The 12,119-nt window shown below is 36.4% G+C and overlaps 1 protein-coding gene across 14 annotated transcripts in view; it reads right to left on the reverse strand.

Annotated features, from left to right (window-relative positions):
* The window catches only part of ATOSA (atos homolog A), a 116,540-nt gene that overhangs the window by 64,805 nt on the left and 39,616 nt on the right, over window positions 1–12,119 (reverse strand). For 4 of the 14 annotated variants that reach the window (XR_008957140.1, XM_048219314.2, XM_057306343.1 and 1 more), the window contains exon 3: window positions 52–10,210. The exons of the other annotated variants lie outside the window; for them this stretch is intronic. Coding sequence is in view for 3 of the 4 variants with exons in the window: in XM_048219314.2 (XP_048075271.1) it covers window positions 52–88 (37 nt within the window). In the remaining variant the exon portion in view is untranslated. The remainder of the gene's footprint in view (window positions 1–51; window positions 10,211–12,119) is intronic. 14 annotated transcript variants of the gene reach the window in all.

Consider the following 12,119-nt stretch of genomic DNA (forward strand, 5'->3'; position numbering starts at 1 on the left):
AGAAAATTGGAAGTTTAAAAATAAAGCCGTTAAAAACACTTCATTACACACCTTCTCTGTGAAGCCCTTTGTTTCCACTGAAAACCATACTGGAATCCTCGTATAAAAGAAGTTGCCTTCTGGCTGTCAATAGCTACACAGTCAGTAACTGAGGGATCCAGATGTCTGCAGTGGTTAAAACAAATGTTCAGCGGTGGGTGCTGATTCCGCTTCCCTCTGTGTAAGATTTTCCACAAAGGCAGCAGAGTACGAGCGCACATAGCAACAGCACTCACAGCTGATTGGATGAAGGGTGTGCTCAGCCGCCCCTGCTTGCTGGGTCCACTACGGCTTCCTGTCTACTTGGCAGCACTATCATGTTGTCTTTGCTCTTACCAACTCAGCTGTGTTTAGGCAACTTGAAAGAACAGTGGAACGAGAATGACAAAAGGATTCTAGCATGAGCCCCTAAAAAGTGTGCCTCTGGATGTTTTTAAAAGAGAGAAATTCATAAGGCAAACGTTTATTTCAGTATTTCACAGAAGACAGGACAAAGCAGTGGTGGAGGGAATCAGCTTATTATTTCACATTTCAAGTAAATCAGGTTCTACCAAGAGAAACCCTCTGAAAACACAGAAATCGAAACATTTCCGACAATTAGGATAAAACATCAACCTCCATCTACCTAGAACAAAGAACTACTTTACAACAAACTTCACAAATTCCTAGAAAAGCACAACCTGTTCGTTAAAATGGGATAGGGCATAAATTAGACCCCCTCAAATTTATGCAGTGCCTTTATGGGGTAAGAAAAATTGTTGTTAACAGATTAGAAAAAGACCTTAAAAGGGAAAATAGTTTCTTAGCAAACTCTCACAACAATAAATACGTATTTGCATTAAAATATCTCTTTTTACATAAAACAATGACTTTTCACCTGAATCTATTTTCTTTATCAGAAAATTACCTGCAGCTATTGAAGGCATAGGAGATTTTCTTCAAGTTTCAAGTACTGGGTGTCAATGTACCAGTCTACACGATCTCCTAAGCCTTAAGAACAACAAAAATCCCTCCCCAACTTACAAAGATGTTTTGGGGGAGTTAATGCTGGTGGTGAGATAAACAGATACGAAGGATCAGAAAAATTCCCTTTTAGGAAGTATTTCCCCTGAACATCACATAAACTAGGATAGTGTTTTTTAAACCTTTAAGGCAATTAAGCTCTTTTTATTTACATTTTTCCAATAAAATGCATTATCAGTGGTGGCTTTAGGATTTCCATACAACAGAGGTTTGTGGGAGTAGGCAGAGGCTACAGGAGCAGCACACTGTTTATTACTCAGATCTTTGTTTATCTGGAGTGTCTTGGGGGTAGGGAGCAGAGGCTGATGGAAATGTTGGCTCTATTAAGGCACCCCATGAGCAACATGAGGCTATTTTTAAATGAGAGGCCACAAACAACACTGCAGTTTCAAATCAGCCCCAGAGTCCACAAGATTCCTGCCTGCCCCTGAAAAAAGCTTCTAGGATCCCTGGAGTTTTACAGTATACAAGTCAGAGTACAAAGCACAGAACCTGTAAGAGTTAAATGTCATTATTACCTTAGTGTAAAGAAAGAACCTAATCATTGGCTCCACAATTAGCCAGAGGGAGAGCTGCTAAGCCCTCTGAGAAATAACAGAGGGAAGGTGTGTTTGGGAGCACAAGAAGCCTGTGAGGTAAGTAACTCAGAGAAAGAAGGGCATGTAGAGAGAACATTTAGCTTGGAGTCAGGCCAACCAGCCTGGGTTCAAAACCTGAAACTGCCATTTACAAACAATAATACCTTATACAATTTACTAAACTACTCTGAGCTTCTGTTTTCTTATCTGTAAAATGGAGTCAACTCACAGGGCTACTGTGAAGGCTAAATGGTGCTCTCTGTCAGCCACACTGAACTTTTGGTTACTAAGGATCCTAAGCTTCTTCAAAACTAGTTTTTGCAAATACTACTTATTCCTCTTCTACTAGGAGTGGTCTCCCACAATGCCTCCAGCTGATAAGTCTCAGCTTAAATTTCTCTTCACCAGGATAGCTTTCCCTGATCCAAGACTACCTTAGGCTCCCTATACCTCCTGCTTAGTATGTCGTTCACAGAAGATTAAATAATTATTTGCAAAATGACTGGTTGAATGACCTTCTCCTCCACCACCTGTACGTGCTTTAAAGAGAACTACTGTTTGTCTACATTATTGCTAACCTAGCACCATGCCTGATTTATGTCCCATCAAATAATAGTTGATTTGATTTCATTTCACAATCATGGGAGGTAAACAGAACAAGTATCATTACCTGCACTGTTCAAATATGAAAATCAGCTCTAAAAGTTTATTTACTCAAGTCATACATCTAGAAGTCAAAGGAAATAAAATTTTTGATGAATAAGTTTGTAATTCAAAATTAATCTCTTTCACTCTCAAAAAAAGAAAAAAATAATATACAATCTGTATATTATTTTGGAATGTGTCCTTTCAGTTATAATCCTCAAACTTTTAACAGCTAATGATAACCTCTATCTATAATTTAAAACTATGATTAACATACAAAGAGAACTTATAAAAATTAGATTTAGTCAGGGGCGTCTGGGGGGGCTCGGCCGGGAAGCGACCGAATATGGATTTCAGCTCCAGTCATGATCTCAGGGTCAGGAGATTGAGCATTGCATCCGGCTCTCTGTTGAGTGTGGAACTTGCATAATATTCTTTCCCTCTCCCTCTGCACTCCGCTTAAAAAAAATAAATTTAGTCTGAAACATGTAATTATAAATGAATAAAATGTACATGAGACATGCCACCTTAAAAAGTAAAATCCAACAAAGAGATTTAGTGAAATATTTCTTCTGTGCCGCCAGTTTTCCAGTAACTTTCATAATGGCACTTTACTTAATTCCGAAGAATGCTTGCTTTCCCTGCTTTTGTTTATCTTGGTACACAAAGCTATAAATGGGTATGCTATAAAAGAATGGCATGTTATCTACTTTGTAGGTCTCAACAGTCTACAAGTCAAGAATCTGAATAATATGAAATTCTATACTAAATGTTAGTGCCTGGTTCTCAATTCTCAACACCCAACCACGAAAAGCCCCCTTTTTCCCCATGCAACTCACATAGCATGGTCAAATTTGTGCTCTCCAAATGGACAGCTCAAGAAATATAAATTACACTTATATTATCCTCATTTAAGGAAATAAAAAGGAGATCTTCCATGAGTTTTTTCTCACTACATATTCTAAATATAAAATGGAAAAGTCTCAAATATCAACTGTTTCAGATCATCTGTGCCCTCCATTTGCAGAAATAACTGGGAACTATCTACTTTTAAGATACTTTAGAGATAATCATGCTAGCTAGCTTGGATACTTTCTAAACAAAAAGATATACTGCTACTAGGAAAGAAAAAAAAAAAAAAACCCTTTACAGGTAATGATTTAACAGCTTCTATGTAGGTAGGCCCATGGCCCAGTCACGGTGTTAGTCTCTTTATACACCTATCTCCTCTGACCGTGTGGCAGTTATTATCCCCAAAGATGAGGAAACTGGTTTGCTACTTGACCAAGTACAGTAGAACCAAATGGGAAAAGCCAGGATTCAAGTTTTGGTCTTCCTGAATCAAACATGCATGCTCTTAACCAATGCTCTCCTGCCCTTAACAACTCCTTTCTTATATACATTTCCATAAGGCAAATATGGCATTATATAAGAATAAAGCTTAATTACAGAAATCTCAACATTTTCCATTTATTACTCATTCAATAAGCACTATTACAGCCCCACTGCACCTCAAATATGTCATTGATACACTAATCACAGTACAGGAAAACAGGATTTGACTGCTAAACAGGTAGCCAGGCCATAGTTGTAGTGTGATCACTACATGAAAATATAAAAGATTCAATCTGTAAAAGTTCACTACTTCTTATTCATAGATAACATACATAATCCAGAGAAAATAAAAGAAGTAGAAAAGAACACTGACCAGGAACCACAGATCTGGGTCCTATTTTAAACCCCACCTTTAATCAGCTTTATAATATTAAGTACTTACCTGAAATCCTTTTTTCTTTTCTTTTTTGCCTGCAACATTGGTTTGTTGTTAGGATCAAATAGGATAGGATAAAATTATTTTGAAAACAGCACTGTTCTACACAAACAGAGTATCATCTTCTCTGGTGGTCTTCCAGGGGATAGCAGTGTAAACATGTTTGCACAAAAATCAACCTCATTACTGGAATGATCCTTTAAAGCAGCAAGACAAAATGGAGGAAAGCCAGAGTCTAGGAGTTCAAGATCTTTCTACTTAATAAGCTGTGCTATCAAATTATTTAACCTGAGTCTATTTCTTTATCTGTAAAGCGGTAATAATAATCTCTCTAAGAGTTATAAATCACCTAGCCCAGTACTCGGCTCTTAAGCAATTTAAGTCTCCTCTTTTCCTTTGCAAACATCAGGTCTACAGGATGATAGTAAAGGGCAAATGTGCTTACTTACACACACATACACACACAAATAAGCGGCAGTTACTATTAATGAATAGTATACCATATTAATAACAAAGATAAAACTTAAATCCTCACTACTAAAGATTAATGACATCGATATTTTTAAAGTTTCTTAAATAACATCACCTTTAACAACACATTTCACAATTCAACAAATTTGCAATGAAGACTAAATAATAGCTAAAATTTAACATTCTTAACAGTTTTGGAAATTAGGAAATATATGGTTTTTCTCATTAGATCACTTTCTATTCAAAAACAAAATGCTATGCTGTTAGGTCAGTATTGGGATAAATGAAGCCATAATAAGTTACATTAATTTCCACTCACACAGAGATTTCTAGCCATCATTATTGCTGATGATTACCCAGTGATCTGTATTCATTATGAAATGGTAAAAATAAGCTAAGTGGCCAAACAGCAATCCAAAAATACTGTGTTTTTAAGAGCTAAGACATTTCTTAAAATTAAAATATTAAAAAGTACCTAAGAGACTTAATTGGGTTTCTCATCCTTCAAAAGATTTTGGTTTATGATGACCTAGATTAGTTCCAGGAGCAGAGCCTTGTTTACAAAATCTCTGATCTTGGAGAGAAGAAAATGTTCTAGCCTGTTTTTTGGCATCATTCATACTACATTGTTTAAAATGAGCTAGAACAGGGGTTATTTATAATCTAAGCTACTGGACAAACACTTTGTCTAATAATATCTTGTACACACACTAGTCAGACTTACTAAGTATCAAGATCAGGTATAAGAACTCATTTTAATATCCCATAGTACTCTTTATAAATTAATACCATCATTATTACATAAACAATGTGCCAAGGTGCACATGGGTTGCTCTTTACCTATACCCATACCTCTTTGAAGACAAGTTCTAGGATTTGTTAATCTCCTGCTATTATATTAGGAAGAACAGTATCTTTGATTCAGTCTTAAAATCTAGAGCCATCATGCATTTTATTATTCTGCTAAAAACGATGTTTTACTAAAAGTATTTCCATGGAATTTAATGTATCTTTCTTATACTTATTTGTCCCTTTGACAATCTAACTTTGTGAGATTGACTAAGAATATTTTATAGATAGAGAAATTGAACCATAAAGATTAAGGCAGCTGGTGGATTACCTAGTTGAATCACCTAACCCAGGTTTAATTCCAAGTCCTATGTTTGTTTGTTTGTTTTCCATAACTACCTATCACACTTACATGTCTTTACCTCTACTAAGTATGCCAATATTCATACAAATGACAGAATCTGCATTTTAAACTTTGGAAAATGTTAGCAGAAAGCTGGTAAAGTGAAACAGCTATAATAGAATTAAATAAACCTCATGTAGCTTTAAGAAAGACTCAGTTGTTAAGTCCCCAAAGCTCTAATACACTGTTTGCTTGCATTTTTAAAACTTTGCTAACTTCAGACTATTTCATATAGTCTTGTTTCCAAATAATATGACTAACTCTCTACCTGTAACACCTCAAATGCTAACATATCTGAAACTGAACTAATTTTCCTCTGAATAGGACTCACCATTATTATCGCTCCCAATCCCCTAAACTTACAAACATTGGAGACAATCAAAATAGCCATTAATTATGTGCTTTTTAAGTGCCTTGTGCCATTATAACAAAATCAAGTTATACCATTATAACAAACCTATGAAATGAATACTTCCATTACCTCAATTTCAACCAATGAGGAAACTGAAGCTTAGAGAAGTTAGGTAATTTGATCGAGATTACACAGAGCAGGTGACAAAACCAGAACTTGAACTCAGGTCTTTCTAGTTCTTCTAAATGCTAAAACAATCTGTGGGATTAAACGTGCTGTCAAATTAATTTAAGGGGTTGGAACTATCACTTTCTTTTTAAAATAAAACAGGGTAAAAAGATCAGTTACCACCACCGAGTAAGACTAAGTAATGACTTTTGTTAGGGGGACAGACCGTTGGGATGGAGCAGCAATGTCAACTTGAGTCTTTGTAATTGTGGGCTGACCAAAAAAAATTTAAAGCCATTGCTTCATGTGATACTGTCTCTAATTACCACCATTCCCTGCCATGTCCCCAAATAGGTGTTTGGTTCCACCTTACCACATTCGACCAACATGGATTTTGAAAGCACATATTAAAGGCTGATATTAAGTTTTATTTTACTGAATAGAGTTTTAAAAAGAAGCAGTTGCTAGAGATTTCCAACCCAAATTCACACAGCTCACAACTCAGTTCCATAAACCCTTCTTTACCAGGGGTAACAATACACTACTAGAGACACAAATGCTTAGTGATCTTTAAAGATACAGAATGTACAAATCCTGTAACTTATTGCATATACCTTTTTGTGGAGAGGGAGACAGTTTTCTTTTTCCTCATTTAAATGCTATAGTCAAGAGGTCAAAGCTCTTCATTTTCAACATTATTTTAGTTTGTACAATGACGTCACCCAGAAAGCTGGTGGAAAGTACTTATCATTGACTACCCTCAATAGTTTCTAGCCTTTTAGACCAGGAAGGTTCTAGCTGCATTGCCTAGAGGGCAACATCAATAAGGCCTCACGAACTGAGCACCTCAGCTGAAACTTGCAATTACAGAGAAATAAATTTCCATTCCTCATTCTCCAAAACAGAATATCCAATACACACACACACACACACACACACACACACACACACCCTATGTTCAAACCAAAAATATTTGAGATTACTACAAATAGAAGAGGGTAGTGGAATGCAGGAGTTCTACAGATCTGTGCAGGCCATCTGATACGCTCTTCCTCTGGGCCACTTCCCCTACTCCCCACACAGCACAGCGTAACCCTCCAGTCTTGATTTGTCTGTTGACTCAGAAAAAAAGTCAGAAAAGACGACAAGTTCCAGAGGCCATGTTAGTACTTGCTCATCATTGCATTTCCAGCACAGTACATCATGAGTATTTGTTTCAGAGAAAAGATGGAAAGGGATCCAAATGTCTAAAGTTCTACTATATTTAACAGTAAATTCTAAAAATGTTAAGTTATTTTACTGATACGTTATGTAACCACTAATTTAATATTTATCACAGAAGGCATTGTTCATAAGATTTCAGATGACTTTGAATAAAAAGAACATTTTGTCAAAATAGGTGCATTTTGGTAAAAACATCTTAGAAATCAAGCATTTCTGAAACAAAGTCCAAGTGTCTTGTACTAAATCAAAACAGGCATTCCATGTTGTCAATCCTTTGACTTACACAAGAGTCCACACAAATTATAAAATATTATATGCAATATCCTATAGAACACAGCTGGGGCAAATTGTCTACCTAAAGCTATACTTAAGCTATTTTAAAACAGAATGAAATACGAGTTATGGAGTATGCTAGTAGGACAGCAAAATGGCTAATAATTAGGGTGACCATAAAATTCTTTGTCTAAACAATGACACATTTAGAATAAAAGAAGACAATCATGAAATAGGATTGGACAGAGGTAACAGGCGTAAACTAGGACCATCCCAGGTAGCATTTCCATCCCATTCCCCAAGAAAATATGAACTTCATGGTACAGTTAGAGATATAGAATGGTAACTCAATTTTTTTAAATGAGAATTTTCTTATTCCATGAAACTCACTGATGCAAGTCAAAATATAAAATTTATATTTTATATTTGAAATAATTTAGAATTGTGTATCAGCTTTTCATATGCTCTTTTGAAAAAGTTAACCATGTACAACTCACTACATCCTAGCATACTTCTGTCTGAAAGGAGAAAGAAAGATCAAGTCCTAACCCACAAGGCACTGATGGTGATTAAACATGCATAGGCAGTTAAATGTTTTTTCAAGTGTCTGATAAATACCAACTCCAAATCAACCACTGTCACAGATGTGGGGGAAGAAGTCAGATGTGTCCCAGCCCTCAGAGAACAAATATTCTAGGGAAAGAGATTATCTAATGTGAGCAAATGAAGGAAACACCAATTATGGTATATGTTCTGTTCTTTCAGATTCTAAAGCATGCCAGGCGCGTTCTAAATTCAAGACCCTTGCACATACTACTACTCCCTTGGCCTGGAATGTTCTTCCCCTCAATCCTTACATAGTTGGCTTCTTCACATCCTTGCCTTACTTTCTCAGAGAGGCCTTACCTCATCATCCTAACCAAAGGGGCTTTTCCCGGCCCTCGGTTAGTCACCCTCCTAGCCTTTGTAGATTCTCTTCAGAACACTTACAATATGTACCTATTGGGGTGCTTGGGTGGCTCAGTGGGTAAAGCATCCAACTCGGTTTCCGCTCAGGTCATGACCTCAGGGTCATGAGTTTGAATCCTGTGTCCAGCTCTGCACTCAGTGCAGAGTCTGCTTAATGATTCTCTCTCCCTCTGCCCCTACCTACCACCCCCCCAAATAAATAAATCTTTTTTTAAAAAAAGAATACGTATTTATCTTATTAAAGAAATGTTAATATATTAATAGGTAACATTTTATTATTTCTTCAGAATCAAATACTATTCTGAGCACTTTACATGGATTACTTCACTTAATCATTATGATAGCCCCTTTAGTACTATAACTAGCCCTGTTTTTCATGACAAAATTTATTAAAGACAGAGTTTTCTCTGTATTTCTAAATAATAAGCTTACACTACTAATTCTTGATTTTAAATTTTACATTGTAATTTCTAATTTCATTATATTCTTTTTCTTTCTAGTATCTTGTTTCAAGGATGAAATATGGCCTTTCATTGAGTCTATTACCATTTGACTTTCTTCTAAAAGTAGGTATATTTTATTTGGAGAATAATGTTAAAATATAATCACCTAGCCTGTGTTTCTTCCAAGTTCCTTGAGGAAGGCTGATTGATCATTATGTCATTTCTGGTGCAGAACCTAGACGCAGCTGTGCTCTCTTGCTAGAGGTAGAAGTATAGACACACTACACTGGCTAGCAGGAAATCTGAGTTTTACTTTCATCGTTGGACAGGTTACTTCTTTTTCTCTGGCTTTTGTTTTCCTAACTATAAAAATGAAAAGAGACTCACACTTTCTAATGACCTTTCCAACTCTGATTTCTAGCAATAACATGATTCTCAAAGTAATTTCAGAATAACAAAAGGATTTTAGTGTCCTGAGCTTTTGGTAATGGAATTTAATCTGCACCACTATGTAACCTGAGGATTTTTTTTTTTCATTGTTAGCTATTCAGAGTTCCCTGGCAAATACCTGAACTATGCAATGTAAGCTACAAGAAAAAGCACATGTCAGCGCTGTTATATGCTGGACTGTAGAAACATGCCTCCAGAACCAGCATTTAATTGACAGTTACTACGATTTTAACACATTTCCCCAAAGGCATAGGTATACTCCTTATCCCAACTTCTGAATGAGTATTCCAACTTAAGAACACATGTTTCAGACAAACAATTTTTAAGGAGTTATGAATGATGGGATCTAAGATTTCCTGCTTTATGCTCTTTCTACCACAATACACTGAACAAATCCCTCCTATGGCCAAAAAAATTTTTTTCTTGAAGCTTTGATGTGAAAATGTTTATTTGGTTGGATGGCGGGGAAGAGACATGTCCATCCCCTCCTTAACACAGGTAGGAAAGCTTATTCAGTATTGGGGGGATCTCCTTACTCCCATAGTTCACATGTGGTTGGAAGATACAAAGGCCTCTAATCCCAGAGTTTATGACGTTCCTGCCAGCAAATGTCTGAAATGAGAGAAAAATTTCCAATTTTATCCTGTTTTTCTCCTATTTGTTCTAATACACAGCTGCTTTAGTGCAATTTAACTATTCTGACAAAAGAGTATCATAAAACAATAGCTATGGCACTGTCAGTATTGTTAATATTCCCAAGAATTTTCACAGAAGGAACACTAATACCTCAAATATTACAAAGAATGGTGGCAACAGGGAAAAAACATGGAGAAGAAAAAAGATTAGCCAATAGTAGAGATGAGTGTCAGGTAATTTTTATGATATCAGGTCATAATGTAATTTTGAAAGCTATAAACTGATTTTAAGACTGCCAGATACTCAATAATAATTCTTGGCTGGTTTATAATGAAATTAAATAACAGAAATATACGGTTAAGGGCACCTGGCTGGCTTAGAGGAGTGTGTGACTATTGATCTCAGGGTTGTGAGTTCAAGCCCCACATGGGGTGTAGAGATTAAATAAATAAAACTTAAAAAAAAAATACTGCCAAATTATTCTTCCAAAAAGTTCTTTTTAATCAGACCACACTCTTAATGGTGCCTCACTATCAAGTGAATGGAGCTCAAACCCCTTGGTGTGACATTCAAAACCCTAATTTTCCTCATTCCTAAGTAACTCCTACACAATTCATGTTAGTCTACCTGCTATTCCTTGAACATCTTAATTGCTCAGATTGTCCTCTCTTCCAGTCCTCCCTGTCTCAATTTCTTTTTTTTTTTTTTTAAAGATTTTATTTATGTGACAGAGAGACAGCCAGCGAGAGAGGGAACACAGCAGGGGGAGTGGGAGAGGAAGAAGCAGGCTCCCAGCGGAGGAGCCCAATGTGGGACTCGATCCCGGAACGCCAGGATCACGCCCTGAGCCGAAGGCAGACGCTTTAACAACTGCGCTACCCAGGCGCCCCCCTGTCTCAATTTCTGAAACTTCTACCTATCCCAAACATACCTGCCTCTTGACTCTCAATACAGCTGTTGTCTCTGACAAAGAGTCTGTGCCATGAAATTAATCACCCCAGCTGAAATTATTTCCTACAAACTCTGGTGGTAGACATTTTTACCATTTATTCAGTTATCAAGTGTCTTATGTTTGTGTAGTTATTTCATTTGATCCTCTAGTAACTTTGAGAAGTGGGCATATATATTCCCATTTAGAAACAAAAACGGATACTGGAGAGTTAATTCTTAGGGTTATAAAACTAACAAGTCACAGGGGAAAAAAGCATAAAATTTTCCAGCAGTAATGAGTTTTATGGTATATCACAAAGATACTAAAATTCATGCAAACATTCATTTAAGAATAAATATTTATTGAGCAGCTACTAAATGTCAGGCATCAGTCCACACATCGGGAAACACAGCAGTGAAAAACATCACTAAGTCCCTGCCCTCATGAAGCTTACATTCCTATTGGGGAGAAAAACAAAAAAGTAAATAAATAAATAAAGAACATCAGGTCAAGCAGTGATATGGACTACGAAGAAGAGTAATGCAGTATAGAGAAAATAAAAGAGCTGTACTTTTTATAGGAGGGTCAGGAAGGCTTCTTTGAGGAGGTGACAACTGAACACAAAGTCAAATGAAGGACAGGGTCATGAGACATGTATTCCAGAAGGGGACAGCAAATGCTAAGGCCCCACGATGTCAATGTGCTTGTGGTGACTGAAGAACAAGATCAAGGTGCCAAGAGTGCAGGGACCTTAGAACACTAAAAAAGTGAGGTCAGAGAGGTAGCCTGAGGCTTTAGGATTAAAAACATAATTCCTCCCAATTCAAATATAATTCTTTTCAATCAAAAAAAAAATCTTGGAATTTCATCAATACTCACTAGTCTCTATATTTTGTCCAAGTGATTTTTTTTTTAAAGCTCAATAAAATAAGGAAAAATCTACAATATCTTAAC

Source organism: Ursus arctos, unplaced genomic scaffold (genome assembly GCF_023065955.2).
Source record: "Ursus arctos isolate Adak ecotype North America unplaced genomic scaffold, UrsArc2.0 scaffold_36, whole genome shotgun sequence".
Lineage (NCBI taxonomy): Eukaryota > Metazoa > Chordata > Mammalia > Carnivora > Ursidae > Ursus > Ursus arctos.